Here is a 23,303-nt window from a genome sequence, read left to right on the forward strand (position 1 = left end):
GATGGTACGCTAAACGAATCTTTTGGTTATATTCAAATTTTTCAGTATGTTAAAAATTTTGTATTGGCGCGTAACCGCAACGATGCAACACAATAACTGCAACACGGTCTTCTTTAAGCGTCCACTCCATATTTAAAAACTGAGTAAAATTCTAAAAGTATACATTTTTATTTTCATGAACAATTCGAAATTCGAATTCAATAAACTTTTTTGTGGCCAGCATTCTAAAAGAAAAGTTTTTACTGTGTGACAATACTTATGACCTGACTAGTTATATACTTATGGATTCATGAAAATGCGGTGCTAAATCTATTTATTTCACAGATGCAAATACATATATTTTTTTTATATTGCCCTTGTAGGCAGACGAGCATACGGCCCACCTGATGGTGAGTGGTTACCGTCGCCCATGGACTTCAGCAATGCCAGGGGCAGAGCCAAGCCGCTGCCTACAAATATTACCATTCTGCACTCCTCTATATTCTCTGTGAGTGTGGGAAATTTCGTACTCCTCCGTCGGCGCAATTTTCGTAGAAAGGGCTACAAAGTTTTTGCTTCACGTATTAATATTATATAGATATCAGTACATTTCTCTTACAATGAAGTTAAGTTAATGCACTCTGGGTACCCAGTCGCGGCCGCCCGCAGCGAGTCTTTGCCTCCACACAGCGAGACGAATCACTCAAACCTTATTGTCTTTATATTGCTGAGACTCTCATGCTGATGGGAATGTGAATTTCATTAGTCCCGGTTACAGTTTTATAAACAAATAAATAAAAAACGTTCCACATATACATATTTTTCTACATTTTTCAAAGCACAGATTGCTTGATTGTTTTGTATTGTATGTTGTGATTTATATAATTTATTTTATTTGATATCTATTTCTTAACTATGTATTTTGTATGTATTTGTGTGTATGTATCTATGTATTCATTTTTGTAATTTGGTAAAAAAAATAGGTCAGGTATTAAAATTGTCTAACGTTATTCGTCTGTACGATGATCGCTTCAATGAAAATTTACTGTAATTATGTATTAAATATAATCTGTAATTTAAATATTTACGCATTTCACGAAGCGTACGCGAACTTAACATATACGATTATTTTTAATATTTCGAACCTTACATATTATTCAAGACCGTAAGCATTCGTCGCCATTAAAATCAAACCATTGAAGACATTGAAAGTTATGACGTAAATACTTATTTACAGCGTCGGCCCAAACCCTTTTTTTTTTTTTTTTTTCCACAGGAGAAAATCGCCGGATCCCCACCCGCGCGGCAGGTGGGGTATGTGGGAGTTGAACCTCACTAAAAACTCCTGCCGCTCACAACCGGCGCCCTACCTCGGACCGGGCCGGAGCCCAGTCGGGGCTATTGAAACGGCGGGACAGGGTTGACGCAGAGCACATTACATCCATCCCACCGTCCCACGGACGCCGGACCGGTGGCCGCCAGCGAAACGACCACCGGTTCCCTCGTTCAGCGGGCCGAGAGCCCGCTTTGATGGCGCCGCGTTACACCTTCCCCCAGAGCGGTCGGGGGAACGCGGTCTACCATCACCCGGCTTCCTATTGTGGGTGAGCGTGCAGAGCACGCCACCCCTCGTCTGGGTCCCTCCCCGCACAAAACGGGTGGGACCCCTAGCTCTTAGGGGGCCAGGTCACGGATACGACCCCGGTGGCCCAAACCCTTAGGCAAGGTTAGGCGAGATTGTCTCCCAGCGCTCTTTATTCAAAGTTTTCACACAGTAAATCAACTCAACAACAAGCTATATTTATTTATATAAGGAAAAAAACAACTTTGTGAGTGTAATGGGTCACTCACTCCCCAAACATTTACAGAATTATCAAATAACGTTATTGTTAAGAAATGAAATTTCTCAACAAACAATTTAGGTCGGGTTCGTAAGTTTTAATGTATTAAAAAGAAATAAAAGCATAAAATAATAAACGCGGTTTTGTTAACGCCTATTAAATTTTAATGAGCAATGTTGAAATTTTTATTTATGTTTACCTACACCATTACACTCTAATTAATCGCCGTGTCAAAGTAACTTGTTCGCAACATAAAAATTAAGAAAAACCTGTATAGAGAAAATACAAGCTCAAGATCGATTTGGGAGTTTTAGCATCCAACAGGTTTCTATCCATATTTTCTTCAAATATAATTTTAAATTTCGTCGATAATCTTGACAGAAAGAAGTACGGGCAACAAAACAATTAAAATTAACGCTGCATTCCTTCAAACGCCACATTTCATAGCCAAAATAAACAGCAATTCGGATTGATAATAATTTATTACTACTGAGATTCGTCTATGTGAATGTGAAACAGTCTATATGCACAATATTCCATCAGCGCCAAACTCAAAGGATACATCACCCGCAAGCCCGAGGGGGGAGCCACGAAATACGCCAACAATCCAGCCCCAGCTGTGTACCAGCCCCACTCCCTGTTATACTGAATCGAATAATACCCCAAAGATATTATATTACAAGCTATAACCAGATTACCGAGATGTGCGTTGTCGTCACCGGCAAGTGCCAAAGCAAATGGAACAATACCGGATACTAGGTGAATCGCGCTCAAAGCCTGGTTACCGCGGTACAAGTCGGCCATCAAACACGGCAAAGCTAAATACCTTGATGCTTTATAACTTATTGTGTACGCATCGTTGAAGTCGTTGTTGAATCTGCCGCCTGCAACAAAATGAAATAGCAAATTTTCATTACTACTTATCTATCTATCTTCTATCTATAATATATATACTTAGTCTGGCCATAAATACAGTTACAATTAAAAAGAAACAAAATATTACATTTGAATTTGGAATCTGTCATTTTTAAATGATTGCTCATTGAGTTTTCTCATGTTGGCGCCAATACATTGTACAATATTTTGCGATATTAAAATGGAGTGGGGTGATATAGAGAACCGAATCGCTGTGATTGCATTACACAAAGTAAGTATGGAGCTAAATGCAATTTTTAAAACTCTCGCTTTGTATTAGTAAAATGTTTGTGTACCGGGCTATTAATAGGTGCAATGAGACCTCCTCTGTTTGTGACAGAAAAAGATCTGGCCGTCCACGTAGTGCTCGTACGAAAAAGGTGGTCAAAGCAGTAAGGGAAAGAATTCGAAGAAATCCTGTCCGAAAGCAAAAGATTTTATCTCGGGAGATGAAGATAGCACCTAGAACCATGTCGCGTATTTTAAAAGATGTCTTAGGACTTGCAGCCTATAAGAGGCGTACTGGTCATTTCTTAACTGATAATTTAAAAGAGAATAGGGTGGTAAAATCGAAACAACTACTGAAGCGGTACGCAAAGGGAGGTCATAGAAAAATTTTGTTTACGGATGAAAATTTTTTTACAATTGAGCAACATTTTACCAAACAAAATAACCGTACTTATGCTCAAAGCTCTAAGGAAGCTTCCCAATTAGTCGACAGAGTGCAACGTGGGCACTATCCGACTTCAGTGATGGTTTGGTGGGGTATTAGCTATGAAGGAGTGACTGAGCCATACTTTTGTGAAAAAGGTATCAAAACATCGGCACAAGTGTATCAAGATACCATTCTTAAGAAGGTAGTGAAGCCCCTTAACAACACCATGTTCAATAATCAAGAATGGTCCTTCCAGCAAGACTCGGCGCCAGGTCATAAAGCTCGGTCTACGCAGTCTTTGTTGGAAACGAACGTTTCATCAAAGCTGAAGACTGGCCGTCGTCTAGTCCCGATCTAAATCCGCTGGGTTATGATTTATGGTCAGTTTTAGAGAGTACGGCTTGCTCTAAACGCCATGATAATTTGGAGTCCCTAAAACAATCCGTACGATTGGCAGTGAAAATTTTTCCCATGGAAAGAGTGCGTGCTTCTATTGATAACTGGCCTCAACGTTTAAAGGACTGTATTGCAGCCAATGGAGACCACTTCGAATAAGCTTTTTATACTTGAAATTGTTTTATATTTATGTAGTAAACTAACACACTGTAAAAGTAATAAATGTTATTTTCAATAGATTTTTTTTATTTTTAACTGTAACAGTATTTATGGCCAGACTAAGTATATAAAAATGAATTGCTGTTCGTTATTCTCGCTAAAACTCGAGTACGGCTGGACCGATTTGGCTAATTTTGGTCTTGAATTACTTGTGGAAGTCCAGAGAAGGTTTAAAAGGTAGATAAATATGAAAATCCTCGGAATGAAATAAAAATAACAATTTTGTTTTTCCTTTGATGTGTCTCCCGTCGGACGGATTCCTTTTATTTGTTTTAAATTAATTTTATACAAAAGCTTAGGTATTTTATTTATCGATTGAGGCACTACGAAGTCTACCGAGTCAGCTAGTATATAATAATAATAACAATATACAACTTATATCTCAAGATGGGTGGCGCATGTACGTTGTAGATGTCTATGGGCTCCAGTAACCACTTAACACCAGGTCGTGAGTTCGTCCACCGAATAAGCAATAAAAAATTATAAATGACTAAAGCCTAATAGAATTACTCGATTGGCATTAAATATACTCAAGTGAACTTGCTTTGGTAATGCAGAAACCCGAGTATTCCGTGAACGAAGAAATTCGCATGCATCCCGGGATGTGTGTAACTTCTGCCGTGCATGCGACTGATTCCCCGGCCGGCGACACAACATAACACAACGTGAGCTATCGACGCATTCAAGTTATCTTCATCTCGACCCATACCACGTTAAATAATTGAAAAAATAAACAATATATATTAACGTTATTATAACATTAGAAAAAAAAGGGGAAAAATCCGCAAAAACTATAATGACGAAAACAATAATTGACAGTTGTTTGTTTTTGAATTCTAAGAGAAAATAAGACCTTATTTCTCAATAAGTTTCTATTAAGGAAAATTACGATATATTTTGTTATGCTTGTTACTGGTGGCCCGGAGGCCTTTCAAATTTCACCAGGACAGGTGGGCGAGCAAAGGCTCAGCCAGTAGGGGTGGGATTTGCCAACAACTCAAAAGCAGCTGCTTGGCGAATGAATCTACTACCGGATCGGTATAGCAAAACGCTAAGAAGATCCGACGAGAAACTGCTGTGGTGATTTCGTAGACAAATGGCTCTCCATAAGAGTTTGTTTCTCCATAATAGTTCACTTCCAATAAATTAGATTATAGAAACTTTTTTACTTGGACGCAATGAATATTTAATATATATTTAATAAATGGACAGTTCATGAGTTATTGGGCCCCATAAATATCTCCAGATTACACTATCATAGACGATGCGATCGCGTTTGTGAATTGTGTTCAAGAGTTCAAGTTCTAAATTTCTGAAGCTAAGTTTCTGAGGTTCCGCTGCAATCATAGCAACACTAGATATAGCTGCCCTTTTCGGTACATTTTTAGGCAGCCCCTTATGAATGTACGGAAAAATTAAATATTTTTATTTGTATCGATTACTGTTTGGATTTATTTTGCCTACCTATTGCTGTTACCTCAAGGGATTATGCTAGCTTCACCGCACGCGAACCATCGTGTATTTTTTTTCCTACCTAAAATGAGAGAGAGACCATGTCAGCATCACCGGGCTAGTAGGTGAGCTCACGGGGCTCAAACCTGACGTTGTTGCTAATACGAACCCTAGCAATAACAGTGCTTCGCAGAATCTACCACCGGATCAAACGACCCACTGAGAGATCCGGCGAGAAACTCAGTGGGCACTGGACTGTGTCTGTGGGTTAATTTACTCGCCGAGCCCTTCGTCGCAAGCGACGGGTGGGACGAGAACGATGACCGGTACTTAAAAGCACCGTTAGTGGATCGGGAGGATCCGAGGATCCGAGAGAACCGTCGTGTTTAGGGCGACATCGACTGTTTACCATTCTGTCCGCAGGATCGGCAATGTAGTCACCGGGGGCCACGATGAGAGGGTTCTCGTGTCGTGCCGCTTTATCAAAATGGCCCATCTTGTATTCAAATGGAAAAGGGTTTGAAGCGGGCGAGTACGACTAGTATTTTATATATAGGGCGATAAAAAATAAAACACCATCAACTTTCTATTAGTTTTTATTTCCATTGAAGACATCATCCATGCATTTTGAGCGCCATTAGCAAACAACGGGGGCGGACGCGAACATGGAATGTAACATACGTATCTAACACCGGGCTATTTATTTATCGGCTTTCAAAAATTTATTTACACAAAAATTATTACACTTCACATTGTTACTCGGATAAGCGATATCACATTAATATCATATAGTTTTTTTTTTAAAATATTACCATTTATAAGAAAGAACACATCCAATATATGTACCGCAAATACAACAATGAAGCACCAAAAATATTTAATTGCGTCTCTATCAACAAAAAAAAAAAGTTTGAATAATTTTTTAATCTATAGTTTTATTTATATACAGAAGAAACGCTACTATATATTCCGTTTTATGGTTTGAAATATTATTTTAAGTAATACATATAATATTTTAAATATTTTTTTTTCTTGTAACGTGATCGCAATACATGTTATAAACATTAACTATTAACAACTTACTATTAAACAATATATCTTACAATTTATCGTTTTAATGTTCTGAATATGCCAACGACAAACTGGATTTGTTCAAAATATTATTATACCTTTAGAATGTTTGGCAAAGGTATCTGTCGACCGTACTTATTTAGGTCTCTTAAAGACAATAAGTAATCAAATTAATAGTAGTAATCAAAGTAATCAAAGTAATCAAATTCAAAATTACAATATTATACCTTTATATAATGTTTGGCAAAGGTATCTGTTGACCGTAATTATTTAGGTCTCTTAAAGACAATTAGTAATCAAATTAATTGTAGTAATCAAAGTAATCAAATTCAAAATTACATTCAGTCTATAGCACTGTGACATTGGTACGGGAACACCAAATTTATAACACATCATATAATATCTTATTGTTAATGTCGAGGGCAGTTCAGAACACATTCACGAGCACTCCAAGGTTGCAGGCTTAATGGCGGGAGTCTCTCGGGTAGAATTCGGCCAGGGTGGAAGCCGGGATACGTTTCAGCATCTCCTTGGGGAAGATACGCAGCAACTGCCAGCCGATGTCCAGGGACTCGAAGACTGTGCGGTTCTCGTAGTTACCCTGAATTGAATAATATGTCATTTTTGGTAACAACAATGACTGTTCAAGTATCTGCCATGCTGAGGATGTGGATCCTTGAAATTATTGGATCTGTATTTTGTTATTGGTAGTTACATTGTATGCACAATCAACACATTTTTTTCCTTTGATGGGTGGACGAGCTTACAGCCCACCTGATTGTTAAGTGGTTACCCACCTTGAGATATGAGTTCTAAGGTTTCACTTTTAACAATACAACGGCTGCCTCACCCTTCAAACCGAAACGCATTACTGCTTCACGGCAGAAATAGACAGGGCGGTGGTACTTATCCGTGCGGACTCATAAGACGTCCTACCACCAGTAAAAAACCAGTATAGCATGATCGTGATTATCTATATATATAAAAATGAATTGCTGTTCGTTAGTCTCGCTAAAACTCGAGAGCGGCTGCACCGATTTGGCTAATTTTGGTCTTGAATTATTTGTGGAAGTCCAGAGAAGGTTTAAAAGGTAGATAAATATGAAAATGCTCGGAATTGAATAAAAATAACAATTTCGTTTTCCCTTTGATGTGTCCTCCGTCGGACAGGGATTCCCTTTGTTTGCTTTAAGTTCATTTTATACAAAAGTTTAGGTCTTTTATTTATCGATTGAGGCACTACGAAGTCTGCCTTGTCAGCTAGTAGTACAATAAATGTCCGTACCTGCGTGATGAAGTTCTTCTCGAATTTGGTCAGGAACTCGAGGTATAGCAGATCGTCGGGCGTCAGAGCCTCCTCACCTACCACGGCCTTCATGGCTTGCACGTCCTTGCCGATAGCGTAGCACGCGTACTGATAACAAAAGCACATTGTTAATTCCTCATTCACATCATTCACTTAAAAGATAGCCTTTTTAATACGCTTTTATTAGCTTCAGACGTATGTAACGGAATCTTTGAACATGATTTTGAGCCCCTTCAAAACGTCGGATTAACTCGAAATTTGGTATACATATTAGGGACCGATGACAAAGAAAACCACAATACTACACATCGAATAAGAAGTTTCACTTCATTCACGCGACCTTTTTTTTTCTTCTTAACTTTGTTTAATTTTGACATTAAAGTGAAATTAATATAAGTCTCTTCGGGTGGGTCTAAAACACAAATATTAAGCAAAAAACATACCAGCTGGTTGGAAACGTCAGAGTGATCCTTCCTCGTCATGCCCTCGCCAATGGCGGACTTCATGAGACGGGAGAGGGAAGGTAGCACGTTCACAGGGGGATAGATCTGACGGTTGTGAAGCTGTCTGTCCACGTAGATCTGTTCAGAAAACAAATTACAATTATTATATACGATCTAACAGTTTTTATTTATTAAATCTCTCACTCGCTTGTCACTAAGTCGTCGTGGCCTAACGGATAAGACGTCCGGTGCATTCGTGTTGAGCGATGCACCGGTGGTCGAATCCCGCAGGCGGGTACCAATTTTTCTAATGAAATACGTACTTAACAATTCGTTCAAAACAAAACGTTCACGATTGACTTCCACGGTGAAGGAATAACATCGTGTAATAAAAATCAAACCCGCTAAATTATAATTTGCGTAATTACTGGTGGTCGGACCTCTTATGAATCCGCGCGCGTGGGTACGGAAATAAGCGGAAATAAGCACCACACTGCTTATTTCCGCCGTGAAGCAGTAATGCGTTTCGGTTTGAAGGGCGGGGCAGCCGTTTTAACTGTACTGAGATTTTGGAACTTATATCTCAAGGTGGGTGGTGCATTTACGTTGTAGATGTCTATGGGCTCCAGTGACCACTTGACACCAGATGGGCTGTGAGATCGTCCACACATCTAAGCAATAAATAAAAAATAAAAACACCGCAGTGCATGTGTTCAGTACAAAAGTGTCCGGCAACTGACCTGTCCTTCGGTAATATAACCGGTCAAATCGGGAATGGGATGGGTGATGTCATCGTTGGGCATAGTCAAGATCGGGATCTGGGTGATGGATCCGTTCCTGCCCTCCACACGTCCGGCGCGCTCGTAGATGGTCGCCAAATCGGTGTACATGTAACCTGTCAATAGCCACGTCATTGTCATCGTCAACTAGAGTAGTCGGAAATCGAACGCAGGGCCCTTAAACTGCGATACTTTAAGACAAATCAGGGTCACCATCCACCACCACAAGGCAGAAATGCGTTTCGGTTTGAAGGATAGGGCAGCCATTGTACCTATACTGAGACCTTAGAACTCATATCTCAAGGTGGGTGGCGGCATTTACGCTGTAGATGTCTATGGGCTCCAGTAACCATTAACACCAGGTGAGCTGTGAGCTCATCCACACATCTACGCAAAAAAAAAATATCCAAATTATTGGTCAATAACAGACTTTACATGGTTAATGGTATTGACTGGTTAATGACAGAATCAGTTTACCTGGGAAACCACGTCGTCCGGGTACTTCCTCGCGGGCGGCTGACACCTCACGCAGAGCCTCAGCATACGAAGACATGTCGGTCAGAATGACCAACACGTGTTTCTGTACACAATTTGTTCACATAACTAATATATTTGCATATCTTATATCTTTAAACGAGCAATTCTCGTATAAATAAATATATACAGGCAAACCTGGGTAAGTGAGAACTGAATAAGTGAGAAAACTCAATAAGTGAGAGTAATAGCCAGGACCCGTCATTTTAAGCTCCCAAAACCTCTATTAGCGAGAAACAGAAACCTCTGTTAGAGAGTCGTTTTTCCCTCATGGACCTCCGTAAGTGAGACTGCTACTTATCTATACCTCTATAAGCGACAGTCGAGCTTTATTTATTTATATTATTTAGGAGGAACAAATAACAAAACAAATTACAAATTTAACATCTGCTATTGTAGGACTCATTCTTAACTTTTGTGGAACTTCCTTCCATTGTTTTTGTATTGTTTTCTCGTCAATATTGAACCTATTCTATTTCGTGAAACTAAATAACGTTGATAATTTATCGGATTCTTTTCGAATGGACACGTGTGCCTGTGTACCGTCCTGTTTGTCGGACTTACTCAGTTTATCGTTAATCAATTGCGAAGGAAAGTTCTGTTCTGCATTATGTATAAACGGAAAATTAAAGTTAATAAACTTAAAATAGTGAATGCGTTTGAATTCAGAGGGAGCATTTGTGAGAAACTCGGGTTAGTGAGAAACCTCTATAAGCGAGAATGAGATTGTGCTCCCTTGAACTCTCGCTTATCCAGGTTTGACTGTATATACTTAAATATAATTTTTTATCATTTGAAATCATTTCTAACCACTTACTTAGGCAAATTGAACCGCATAAAATTTTTGAAACATAGATAAAACAAATAAAAAATAAAATTGAATTAACATTTAGATGAACGCAACATACCCGCTATATTTTAATATTTTCCAGAATTTCTATAAATTAAAAGGGGGTGTGGAAGAGATCGCTTTTAGCGATAAGACCGCCTTTTTGACTGTTTTTGAATGTAAATTGTGTTTTGGAGTGCAATAGAGTGTATTGTCTCTCTCTCTCACACACACTCACCTCACACTGGTAAGCCAAGAACTCGGCGGCGGTCAGGGCGAGACGAGGTGTAATAATTCTCTCGATGGTAGGATCGTTGGCCAAGTTCAAGAAGAGACACACGTTCTCCATGGAACCGTTCTCTTCAAAGTCCTGCTTGAAGAATCTGGCCGTTTCCATGTTGACACCCATAGCGGCGAACACAATGGCGAAGTTGTCCTCGTGGTCGTCCAAGACTGACTTGCCGGGGACCTGACAATATAAAAAAAAGTGTTATTCAATGTATAGGCAGGTATTGGCGGTAGGACCTCGTGTGAGTCCGCACGGGCAGGTACCCCACCCTGCTATTTCTGCCGTGAAGTAGTAATGCGTTTCGGTTTGAAGGGCGGGGCAGCCGTTGAACTATACTTGAGACCTAAGAACTTATATCTCAAGGTGAGTAGCGCATTTACGTTGTAGATGTCTATGGGCTCCAGTAATCACTTAACACCAGGTGGGCTGTGAGCTCATCCATCCATTTAAGCAATAAATAAAAAAACTTAAAAAAATGTAATATCAGACACAGTGAGTTCAAGATCTGTAGAGAAACATGTTTAGAGAAAATTAGATAGTGATTAGCACAATATTCAAATGAAAGTGCCATATAGGGCTTTTAATTACATATTAAAATACAGTATCAAATTTATTTGATAAATGTGTTCAATCATAAACCTTAATACAGACAGGTTAGGTTTATTTTTACCTTGACAAGACCGGCCTGTCTACAGATCTGGGCGGCGATTTCATTGTGAGGCAAACCGGCGGCCGAGAAGATGGGGATCTTCTGACCACGGGCAATAGAGTTCATCACATCAATAGCGGAGATACCTGAAGTTTAGGGAAAACCATATAAAAGTTCTATTGGGGCGTGAATGGAAACACAGTCGAACATGTATTCAAGACTTTTATTAGGTTTCATCGTCTTAGGCCTTACAGCCCAGAGTAGGGGCCTTAGCCTGGTCCAAGTCCAGGAGAAACATCTCTTCAGACTGCTCTGTTCAAGGCTTTCTCCTTCCAATTCCTGACACCGATAACTTTGAGGTGTCCTATGCCATCTAACCATCGGAATTTGGGTCTGCCAAGACTTCTGCGGCCCTCTGGTTTGCCATAGAGTAGTTGTCTTTTTTTAGATTTAATAACATACAATTAAAGAAAACAGATTTCTACGTATATAGCACAAGAGTGATACGAGCCGGTGACGGTGTGCGACTAACTTATGCAGTAATCATCAATTTCAACCAAACAACACTATGCAAGCACGGCTCATGATCTTCACCTATTTTAACAAGTTTTCCCGAGGCGTGTTACACATATTGTATATCAAAATAACAGTAATAGTAAGATTTCAGTTTATCTGTACATCAATCCTTATTCTTACTATTCTGTAAATCAAAGGGAACATACCAGTTTGGATCATCTCCTCTGGGTAGATACGTGACCATGGGTTGATGGGCTGACCCTGGATGTCCAAGAAGTCCTCGGCCAAGATTGGGGGACCCTTGTCGATGGGTTTGCCGGAACCGTTGAACACGCGACCTGTGTACAATTTCATTTAAGTTAATGGAAAAAAAACCCAACTGATAATTCATTACTTCAGTGGTCTAGTGATTAATGGTCTGTGGTATCTATTGGACCATGCCTGTCTTAAAGCTGACTTCTTCTGAGTTGGCATCTTCATTTCTCAAGGTTGTATCTAGTTTAATGACTACACTCTCACCCGTTGTGTAACTCTTCTTCACTTATCTCTATCTTCGGCAGTCCTTAGTGACTAATGTTAAATAATACAACAAGCCACTGAGTCTCTCGCTGAATCTTCTCAGTGGGTCGCAATTCTGATCTGATGGTAGATTCAGCAAAAGATTGCTTCATGGGAGACGTTTGCTAATTCTCTCCATATGACTCCAACAGATGAGTCCCATAAGCTCATCTGCACACTTTGTGAAACCAGAATAGCCCCATTTGTTAGGCAAAGAAACACAAAACAATTAAGCGTCGACTTCATGTCTCAAGTAGGATAGCAACATTCTTTCTGATGTTGGCTCCAATTAACCACTTATACCTGTGAGGTTATTTACTTATATAACCAATAAAAACACATAAATGTGTGATTAATTTGTATCTGCTAGAGTCCAAACAATGATCAAACTGTATTATTTATACATACCCAACATGTCTTCAGAGACCGGTGTACGAAGAATGTCACCCGTGAACTCGCAGAGTGTGTTCTTCGCGTCAATACCTGATGTCCCTTCGAACACTTGGACGACGGCTTTGGAGCCGCTGACCTCGAGTACCTTAACAGTTAAAATTGAAGATAATATTTTATTTAGGTCACAACTAAACTCCAACGCGTCTGGCCTTTAGTACTGGTAGTAATATAGGCTAATTGTACTACGCATGTAATTTTCGCAACTTTAATAAATCCATTCAACAGAATTCTTAAGATACATCAGGCATTAAGAGCCACTACTCATCTAGGGATATAATGTTGAAGTATATACGAAGTGACAAACAGGTTAGCTCTTCAAACTTAAAAAGCACATCATTGCTTTGTAGCATAAATAGGCTAAACTTTGGAACCAATTCATGCGGGCTTTCATAATAAGTTCTGCAAAAAATTATTACATCATTTTACTATACAATGATGCTCGATAATTTAAAGTTATAAATAAGATTTAATACACATATGCACCATAATTGACCTACATTGTTACATTAGTACAATGACTGTTTTTTTTAGGTTGTTTGTGCTCAAAATCATAAAAAACATTTAGAGCATTAAAAGCTGTAAATGTGTGCTTTACAACATTATAATTAACATTATTAAAATACGTTAAGTTGTGATCAAGGATGTATCAATTACCTGACCAGAACGAAGGGTTCCATCTGCAAGCTTTAGCTGTACGATCTCAGAGAACTTGGGGAACTTGACTTCATCCAAGATGACGAGAGGACCGTTTACACCAGACACAGTCTTGTAAGCTGTAGAGTTAGAAGACAAATTATATTATTTTTCTCTAAAATTATGTATCAAATTCAATTTCAAATTCATCAACTACTTTAAGTACCACAAATTATTTAGATAACTTATTGTTTGTCTTGTGAATACATTGTAAATTAATTCTTTACACTATTGTAAAATTCCTAAACTTGCTCTGCCTGTAATTTTGAAATTCATCTTGTACAGAATTCTGTCTAGCTTACATATCTAAATTAATTATTATTTTTTATAGTCAAAATAATATTTAAAAACACTTATCTAACTTTACAGGTGATTAAAAATTAAAAAAACTAGATTTTCAAAACAATTTATATAACAGTGAACTTGATACAATTGTTTATTTGAAAAGTTCCATTATTAGAGATTAAAGAGATAGCAAAATTGCCAGCCAACTAAAACACTTACATGGCAATTACAAGGTGTATATTAATTTTAGAGATATGGTATATCAATGTTAATAAAGGACTGATTTTGTTTTCAACGGAATTTTCCAGATAGCCGACCAGAACATTTTGAATACACTATGAACTATTCCACTACAACATAAACACATACCAATTTGTTCCACAGAATTCATCTCATATAACATACATGATTTTAGTAGTATGTCAGAAACTTTAACTGTAGGGAACATTATCAACAGGGAAAGGCCAGATGTAATTTTTATAGAGATTCATCATTTGTTTCTGGTCTTTTATTAGAGTCATCATTTCTGTTAGACTGAAAACTTTCAGATAAATTCGACCAATTATAATTTGAAACATATATAGACATCAACCTCATTACTCTTAATGTTGAGGTATCTCAGTTTCATCACAAGCAGATCAATTATTTGAGAATACTTATATGTAACTTATATTTATTTTAATACAACCCAAATGAGACATCACTAAATTCTCTTATAGAAAAAGAATCACAGAATTTTGTCACTTACATTTTCCATTGATATTTTACTATATATTATTTATTGTATTAAATAAGTCAGTGCAATATTTTTACATTAAATAATAGTTTAGTCAATATTAGTATTTAACTCAGTTTTTAGTATCAGTAATGCACAAACTGTTTTCATGTGCACTCAATTTTCAGCATAATATAGTTAAGCACTAAAGAACATTTTATAGAGTTCTCCATTATTTAATTGTTGAAACAAGATATTAAAAATTCGAAGTATTATTCTTATATTATCTTAAGATTATCTTTGATTAAGTAATTTTCTCCTATTTGGAGAAAGAAGGCTTACCTAATAGTTTCAGTCTTACTTGACAGACAATGAGAGGTGAATTGAGATAAATTGAATATGGAATAGCATAATCTAAATGAGAAGTTTCTTCAAAGATTTTTCATATTTTCAGAACCGTAATCTTCGAAATATGAAAATAAAAGTAATACCTACTATGTAATCATTTACTTTTTTTATAAGCTAGACTAACCAAATTCATGTGACTGATCACAAGTACATCACTTCTTCTGTCTCCTAAACCTAAATCTCGGTTATTAGGAAAAATAATTAATGTTTTATTAAAGTAATTATCTGGTAGTGTGTTATGCGCATACATATACTTTTTGTATTCTTCTCGGTAAATCTTTCAAGTCAAACATTTTATGATGCCCAAGGTTAAAAATTAAGAAATATAAAGCTATTTTACCCGATAAGAACATAGAAAAATGTCAGAAAGTGCTATCAGTAAGAAGAAGAGGTTGAAAATTAGATGAAAAATCAATACCTTTTGACAGGCCCCAAACCTAAATGACGTATCTAGAGCAATAAATAATTAACTTACTGAGCCTGGGCTGGGAAATGAAGTCCCTGGAGACTGCCAGGACATGTTCCTTGGTCGCCTGGGCGTGAGAGATCACCTTTGCCATTTTTCAGTTTTCACTTATAGGCAGTCTGCTCAATAAAACACCAAACTGCGCCTGCCTGTTCGCCCGAAAACTGACGAATGGATGCGTTGTCTATGCCACTTCACGTGCTGTCACGTGACCCATCACAAGGCAAATGTTGTCAAATTCTTGATATAAATTTCCCAAGAATTTCAAGTCGACGATTGTTTCTAAAATTTGGCTTACTCAAAAATACAAGCAGCCAGCCTCAAAAAAACTAAACTGAGATTTCTAATTTTAAACTGTTTTACGACATCGGCAAACGTAATCTTGTCTCTACAACACACAAAAATGAGCTGCGCGCAAATAGCTTTTCTGTGAAAACAATAAAATTGCCACATAGCTTTTAGTGTTAATAAAATTAGATGTGGTGGATCGCTTTTTTCAGGTTAACACGTTCGCGTGAGCAACGTCTTACGGCGTCGTGTTTATAAAATTATGAAATGGCACAACGTCATATGACGACGTCTAGATTATCATATTTATATTGTCGGAACTTCTTTGGACGTCTATTTTATGGGCAAATTCCTATGGCGCATTTACTTAGCGCCACAACACATTCGATTTTCATAGCTTATACCACCGCGTTCCTTAAAAAAAATCATCAAATCATCATGATAAAAAAAATCAAGATGTACGTATTGTGGCGGGACGTTTTTAGACGTTGTTTAGTTTTTTATATTAATATTTTATAGCAATATAAATAATTTTATAGCAATATTCAGAAATAAGGTTGCTCAGGCGAATGTGTTAAGTAGCAAAATGGATGAAATATTGAGTTTTTTTTTGTGATCAGGTGAATGGACAGGCTCACAGCTCACCTGGCGCTAAGTGCTACTGTAATCATTGATACCAACAACGTAAATACCAAGAGACCCGCTCTAAGACATGAGTGAAGCGCATTACTATTTCACACCAGAAATAGGTAGAATGGTAGTACCTTCCTGTGTGGGCTCACAGGACGCTTTACCACAAATAAACATCATTACTTGATTTCTTGTATAGTGTAGAAAGTATTGCATTAAGTAATTCTTAATGCAAGTGTACGCAAATTCCATTCTCAGGCTAGGCTTGCAGTACAGTGTTACACATGAAATTTTTATTTAATTGCTTTGTTAGTCTAGAAGTTGTTTAGTTTACCACTTTAACGTAATAGTCCATAACAAGCCACCAGTCAAAAGATGAGAAAATCAACCTACTGAATCTAATTACGGATTTTCACTCACTGTAGTGTAATAAATGAATAATAGTTTAAAAAAACTAAAAACACGCTTTATATAAAATTCAACTAAAAAATAGAAAATAAATTTTGATAAATTTAAATTGAAATCAGTGTAAAAAAATATTTTTTTATTGTAAAAAAGCGTGGAGTGCATGGTGTTATTAGTTATAAATATTTTTCTGACAGATATGAGTAGAAGAAGTATTATTTCAATAATACCGTAAAAAGCACCTCACGCTTTTTTTTAAATAAAATACATATTTTTTTACACTATTTTCAATTTCAATTTATTAAAATTTATTTTCTATTTTTTAGTTGAATTTTATAAAACGTGTTTTATAGTTTTTTTTAAACTATTTTTTTTTTCATTTTTTACTTAAATTTTCTATAAAAGAGTATTTTTAAAACTAGTACTTTAACATCAATTCCTGCCTTATCGACTATAGATAAAAAATTATACAAATAGGCAAAAATCTTATTTTGCAAATTGAATAATGGAATAATCTTATCAAATTAGTGTATTGTCATCGGTCCTCGATAAATCTACAAAGTTTGAATGAAATCTGGCCATAAAAAGTGGGTCAAAATCGCGACTAAAGGAGTCAGTTACAAACATACATACAAGTGAAGCTAATATAAAGCGTGTAAAAATTGTAGCATTAAAAAAAATATCCTGAGGTTTTTTTTTTGTATTGCCCTTGTAGGCAGACGAGCACATGGTCCACCTGATGGTGAGTGGTTACCGTCGCCCATGGACTTCAGCAATGCCAGGGGCAGAGCCAAGCCGCTGCCTATCGTTTGTATTAACAATTTTGATTTTTTTTATTGTGTGTGCTATTTCATCTTCTGGACTTATTTTATCACCATTTAAATGTTTATTTCATGATAAATGATGACAATAGTTTAATTCTTAAAGTCAGTGTTTATTTCGGTTTCAGGACAATTTTGGTGATAGATTACGACTTTTATGAGAAAGATCAGTTAAATTAGGCAACCCTAGCTTGTTCCTGGCTTGTTTTTTTTGTGACCAATCTATGGTAGTTATGTAGACAATGTTCGGATAGAAAACTATTTTAACTTTAACTATAAGTTCAATATACAATCAATTTCTTCCAAGTACTCATTGTACGTACGAACCAAAGGCTTTAAAATGTGTAGGCATTTAAAAAAAACACACTCGGCGATATATATCTATATTTTTACTTAATTAATGCTTCGATTTATTGATTGATTAATTAATTATCAGGAGTAATGCATGTCAATTAGTGTCTAATTAATAAAGTGAGATGATTGCGCTATTAAAAAAAAAAAAAATTTTTTTTTGTGCGATAAAAAAATCGATATTTTAATCTTTTCATGAATTTTTCATCGTTATTTTTTTATCTTTAATCGTTATTTTTTTGTATTTTCTAACGGTTTTAGGTAACGGTTGATGTTAGAAAGCAGTTCCACTTGACTTTATTGTAGATAGATAAATTAGGTTCTGCGCATCCGAGAACGCGAAAGATATATCTTCTAATGACCCTACCGGGTTTTTACATTTCTGAACCTGAATTTACATGTAAAGAGTCTTTTGTCACGCAATCTCTTTCAGAATGACAGAACAGCATTGGCAGCCATTGCAAATTATTAAGTGTCTAGTTGTTAAAACTACACTTTTTAACCCAAAAAAAATTATTAAAAGAAAAAACAGCGTGCGAACAATTTTGCTTAATATCTAACTTCAAATCTGATTTGAAGATTTTTACATTAAACATGCCGCGGCCCAAGGACTATATGGGTCCTTTAACCGTGGAAGATACAAACATCTGAACTTTAACTTAAATAGAGTGAGAATCTACAAAACAAAACTATAAACTATAACTTAACTAAGGCTCTGAAGCAGCTAGAGGCAGAGGGCACAGTTTAGTAACTGGTCTCTTAAATACACGATCCTTAAATTGTAAGGAGACTACACGCGTTACACCGTCTGCTCCCGGGTGCTTCGCCACGATTCGTCCCAAAAGCCATTTACCTGGAGGTAAACGATCATCTTTCACTAAGACAACCGTACCAACATTTATGTCGGGGTGATTCTGGGACCATTTGTATCGATGTTGCAACATAGTAATATACTCAGATTGCCAGCGTCGCCACAGACTTTGTACCATACGTTGCACCCTTTGCCATCGGTTTAAATAGTCAGGTCGAGTATCCACGAAACTTTCTTCAGGGATAGTAACCGGTGCTTCGCCGATCAAAAAATGACCAGGAGTCAACGGGAGTTCATCAACGACAGAACTAATCAACGTAAGAGGCCGAGAGTTGACACAAGCCTCGACCTGTGTGGTCAGAGTGCAAAACTCTTCGAATGTTAAGCAGGACTCGCCTACGACACGTTTCAGATGTCCTTTTACGGACTTAACTCCTGCCTCCCACAATCCTCCAAAGTGAGGGGCACCAGGGGGAATGAAATGCCATGTTGTGCTGTCGTTAGCTAACAGTTGGGCGATTTCTTCAACGACAGTGGATTTACTGTTTTTGAAGGCGAGATCCAATTCTTTGGACGCGCCTATGAAGTTAGTCCCACAATCACTCCAGATGTCTTTACAATGCCCACGTCGGGAAGTAAAACGTTTAAAGGCTGCTAAAAACGCAGCACTGGATAGTGAACTAACCAGCTCAAGGTGAATAGCCTTTGTAACCATACATAAAAACACACTTATGTAAGCTTTACAAGTTTTGGTGCATCTACCAGAGTACAGTTTCAGCGTAAATGGACCACAAAAGTCTACGCCGCTGGTCAAAAACGGGCGTGACGGATTAACTCTGCACTGTGGTAAATTACCCATTAACGGAGTCATAGGTCGTGCAGTTTGGGTAAAACAAGGTTTACATAATCTTAAAATCTTTTTTACTAAGTTCTTTGCTCGGAGAATCCAATATTTTTGGTGGACAACATTTAATGTGAGCGAATTTCTACCATGTAGTGTTCTCAAATGAGCATCAATTACAATCAACTTCGCTAAGTTACATTTGTGATGTAAGATTATAGGAGACTTCATATCAGGTGGTATTTGAGCATTTACAAGACGTCCACCGACTCTAATAATTTTCTCATTGTCTAGGATCGGATTCAAAGGTAAAAGTTTACTATTTTTTGGGATAGGTTTGCTCTGTGATAACAATCCTATTTCACTTTTAAAGTAAACAGACTGTGACATTCGTATGCAAGTTTTTAATGCATTTTTTATTTCATCAGTAGTGAGGTATGTCAGTTTTATGTTATCGTTCCTTTTGAGAGCCTTATCTTTACATAGCCGCAAAAATCGAAAGCAATAGGCTGTCACACGTATAAGTCTAAGTAGATTTGAGTATCTATTGAGGTACATAGTACATTCATTGGGTTCAGAGGTGCATAAATAACTAACTTTTGCTTTCGGTTTTGCTTCGAGTGTGGTTTCAGGTATAGTGAAATCAGGGTAACGAATCTCAACAGACTCGCGAAGAAAGGCTGGACCTTCCCACCATAGTTGTGACTGCATCAGCTCGCCAGGACTGATACCGCGTGAAGCGCAGTCCGCGGGATTATCCGCAGACTTAATATGATGCCATTGACTACTATTCGTAACATTCAAGATTTCGGTAGTGCGATTACCAACGAATGGCTTCCAAGTATTTGGAGTTTTACGCAACCAAGCCAAAACTATTGTGGAATCTGTCCAAGCAAATACACAATTATCATCAATATTTAGACTAGATTTGACATATGGTATCAATTTAGACAATAAGACTGCCCCACAAAGTTCAAGACGTGGCAATGAGATCTGTTTAACGGGAGCGACCTTTGTTTTGGCTGCGACTAGACTTACTTTTATCTCATTGTCCGTGATGACTCTGATGTAAATAACCGCAGCGTAGGCGGCGCAAGAGGCGTCACAGTAGCCGTGCAATTCAATTTTGACATTATTTGCAATCCCTAGCCAACGTGGAAGCTGAATGGCCTGCATGTGTTCAAAATTAGTCAGGTAATTCTGCCATTCAGTTTTCAAGTCTTCAGGAAGTTCAGAGTCCCAGTCCAGGCCGGCCAGCCACAACTTCTGCATAAACATTTTTAACACAATCACGCAAGGTGCTAGCCAACCCAGAGGGTCAAACGTTTTTGCTATCGCAGATAGCACACTTCGTTTTGTAACAACGTCATTGTCATGAGGTAAGTTAACTACCAGTTCAAATATATCACTTTGAGGTTTCCAGGCTATGCCCAGAGCTTTCACCGAATCATCCATTTTAATATTCACTGAACCTTTTAATGTTTTTATCGAATCGGGAATCTCATTTAAAACTATTTCACTATTAGACGACCACTTGTGTAGAAGAAAACCGCCACGTTTAAACAGTTCAGTTAAGCGACGTTGAAGCCGTTGAGTGTCTTCTTCTGTAGATGAGCCTGTCATCAAATCGTCCATATAGAGATCAGTTTTTAGAAGTTCAGCTTCAGGAAACTCTCCACGTTCGTCCTCTGCAAGTTGATGAAGTGTCCTTATAGCAAGATATGGAGCACATGAACTGCCATATGTGACGGTAAGTAACCGATATTCTCTAATCGGTTCTTCCGATGACTCGCGCCACAAGATTCTCTGGTAATCAGTGTCTTGCTTTGAAATAAGTATCTGTCGGTACATGTGTTGTATATCAGCTACTAGGCAGTACTTATGTTGTCTCCACCGTGTTACTAAATCTCGTATATCTTGTTGCAGCGGTGGGCCGATGAGTAACTCATCGTTAAGTGAGTTTCCGTCTACAGGCTTAGCGCTTCCGTCAAATACTACGCGCAACTTTGTAGTGAGGCTCGAGGCACGAAGAACAGCATGATGTGGTAGGTAATAAGCTCTATTCATCTTCTCTGTTTCAGGGACGACCTCCATGTGACCGAGTGACTCATATTGTCTCATGAACTTGCTGTATTCTTCGTGAAACTCGGGTCTTCGCTTAAACTTATTCTCCATCTGATGTAAGCGTTTCAAAGCAAGTTGTCTGGAGTTGCCTAAACTTGGAGCGTCTTCGTCCTTGAAGGGTAGGCGAACCTCATATCGACCGTCAGTGTTTCGAGTGTGAGTTTTCTTAAAATGCTCTTCACACTGTATTTCAAGTTTTGACAGAGGCTTCACGTTTGGTGAATATTCATCAATCTCCCAAAATTGACGTAGCAACTGATCAACTTCGACTTGTGTGTGCATAACAACTACATTGTGTGACTGATGGCCAGACTGCGCAACTTCGCCGCTTACCAGCCATCCCAATCTTGAGTTCAAAGCGACCAGAGACTCATTGCGTTTTATTATTCCGTCAAGAATAATATGCGCATATACAACTGCACCTAATAGCACGTCGATAGATCCTGGCTTGTGAAAGTGTGGATCCGCAAGATCCGAAATCTCAGAAGAAGGCCAGGTATCTGATGGGAGCTCTTGTGATGGTAATCTCGAATTTATTCGTCTAAGGACGTACGCCTTAGCTGTGATCATGTGTGATGAATTTCTTATAGCATGAAAGTTCAACGTAACTTGTGACTTGGTGGTCAGCGGTATAGATGATATGCCAGTAATTTTTCCGCTGATTGAAGTGCGCTCGAGATTAAGCAGTTGAGCTGCCGCTTCAGTAACAAAGTTTGATTGCGAGCACGGATCAATCAGTGCTCTCAAGACTATCGTGTCGCCGTTCCTCGACTTAACTGCAATTCGTGCGGTTGCCAATAGTACTTCCTCACTGTTTTTGTCAACCTCAGCCTTGTAAACGACGGTTGATGTGGTTTGGCTTGTTTCAGGTGTACTGGGTGTTGCTGCATCGCTTTCCGGCACTGCTGTGGTCTTGTTAGGGTTTGTGAAGTGCAACAGAGTGTGATGTCGTCGACAACATTTTCTACAGGTGGTGCTCTGCCTACACGCATTAACGGAGTGACCCTTTACAAGGCAATTAAAACAAATGCCATTCTTCTTAATAAAATCCTGACGTTGAGGAACATCTAATGCGGTGAATTCTTTACAGTGACAAATATAATGGTTTTGTGAACAATAAGTGCATTTGCTGCTTACTTCTGTGACAAATGACTTCATATTTGTGGGTTTTTGGGTTGTATAATTTTTAGTTAAGTCTTTTTTCTGCGGTTGGTCTTTTTTGTGGGTAACATTTACCATCTCCATAGAACGGAAACGATTTTCTAAAAATAATGATAAAATGGTAAATGTGGGTATGTCTTGAGATGATCCAAGTGACTGTTCCCATTGTTTGTGTGTTTCTAAGTCCAATTTGGATACAACTAAATGAACGATAATTGCATCCCATGTGGAGGTATCCACGCCGATATTGTCAAGAGAATTCAAACATTCCTTCGTAGTATCTAAAATTTCCTTTAAGCTTTTAAAACATTCTATGTTCATCTTCTTTTGATTTAAAAGGCGACTAATTATTGTAGTGACAATCATACGTTTGTTATTGTATCTACTCTCAAGTGTACTCCAAGCCTTATCGTAATTAGC

General features: G+C 37.9%; 3 protein-coding genes across 5 annotated transcripts; all 3 read right to left on the minus strand.

Moving 5' to 3' along the window:
- Positions 1 to 2,283: 2,283 nt before the first annotated feature.
- On the minus strand, positions 2,284 to 4,819 carry LOC101741335 (uncharacterized). The gene is made up of 2 exons (XM_004922043.4): positions 4,550 to 4,819; positions 2,284 to 2,704 (listed from the first exon to the last, which is right to left on the minus strand). The coding sequence occupies exons 1-2, from the start codon at positions 4,710 to 4,712 to the stop codon at positions 2,307 to 2,309; spliced, it is 561 nt and encodes a 186-aa protein (XP_004922100.1). The 5' UTR covers positions 4,713 to 4,819; the 3' UTR covers positions 2,284 to 2,306.
- Positions 4,820 to 6,037: 1,218 nt separating this feature from the next.
- Positions 6,038 to 15,873, minus strand: LOC100037422 (vacuolar ATP synthase subunit B). Of its 3 annotated transcripts, XR_005246340.2 has the most exons (12): positions 15,461 to 15,873; positions 13,539 to 13,657; positions 12,840 to 12,969; positions 12,080 to 12,211; positions 11,379 to 11,503; positions 10,658 to 10,888; positions 9,534 to 9,636; positions 9,018 to 9,172; positions 8,278 to 8,415; positions 7,814 to 7,942; positions 6,756 to 7,129; positions 6,038 to 6,626 (listed from the first exon to the last, which is right to left on the minus strand). XR_005246340.2 is itself a non-coding variant. In NM_001098358.1 (11 exon segments), coding segments are annotated over 11 exon segments (1,485 nt in total). In that variant the 5' UTR covers positions 15,546 to 15,589; the 3' UTR covers positions 6,618 to 6,991.
- A 4,597-nt stretch (positions 15,874 to 20,470) lies between these two features.
- Positions 20,471 to 22,004, minus strand: LOC101744854 (uncharacterized). The gene is made up of 2 exons (XM_062676252.1): positions 20,637 to 22,004; positions 20,471 to 20,482 (listed from the first exon to the last, which is right to left on the minus strand). Exons 1-2 carry the CDS (start codon positions 22,002 to 22,004, stop codon positions 20,471 to 20,473), a joined length of 1,380 nt encoding a protein of 459 aa, XP_062532236.1.
- Positions 22,005 to 23,303: the final 1,299 nt, after the last annotated feature.

The sequence above is a fragment of the Bombyx mori genome, chromosome 26, assembly GCF_030269925.1.
Source record: "Bombyx mori chromosome 26, ASM3026992v2".
NCBI lineage: Eukaryota > Metazoa > Arthropoda > Insecta > Lepidoptera > Bombycidae > Bombyx > Bombyx mori.

What these genes read in the sequence shown, in the direction of transcription:
- LOC101741335 (XM_004922043.4), bottom strand. Translation starts at nt 4,712, where the DNA reads ATGGGTCGAGATGAAGATAACTTGAATGCGTCGATAGCTCACGTTGTG. An exon ending in CGGGTTTCTGCATTACCAAA is followed by an intron (nt 2,705 to 4,549) that starts GCAAGTTCACTT and finishes ATTTTGTTGCAG; the next exon opens with GCGGCAGATTCAACAACGAC.
- LOC101744854 (XM_062676252.1), bottom strand. Translation starts at nt 22,004, where the DNA reads ATGCACACACAAGTCGAAGTTGATCAGTTGCTACGTCAATTTTGGGAG.
- LOC100037422 (XM_062676233.1), bottom strand. Translation starts at nt 15,545, where the DNA reads ATGGCAAAGGTGATCTCTCACGCCCAGGCGACCAAGGAACATGTCCTG. An exon ending in GGTCTCTGAAGACATGTTGG is followed by an intron (nt 12,212 to 12,839) that starts GTATGTATAAAT and finishes AATTGTACACAG; the next exon opens with GTCGCGTGTTCAACGGTTCC. An exon ending in CTGACGTTTCCAACCAGCTG is followed by an intron (nt 7,943 to 8,277) that starts GTATGTTTTTTG and finishes TTTTGTTATCAG; the next exon opens with TACGCGTGCTACGCTATCGG.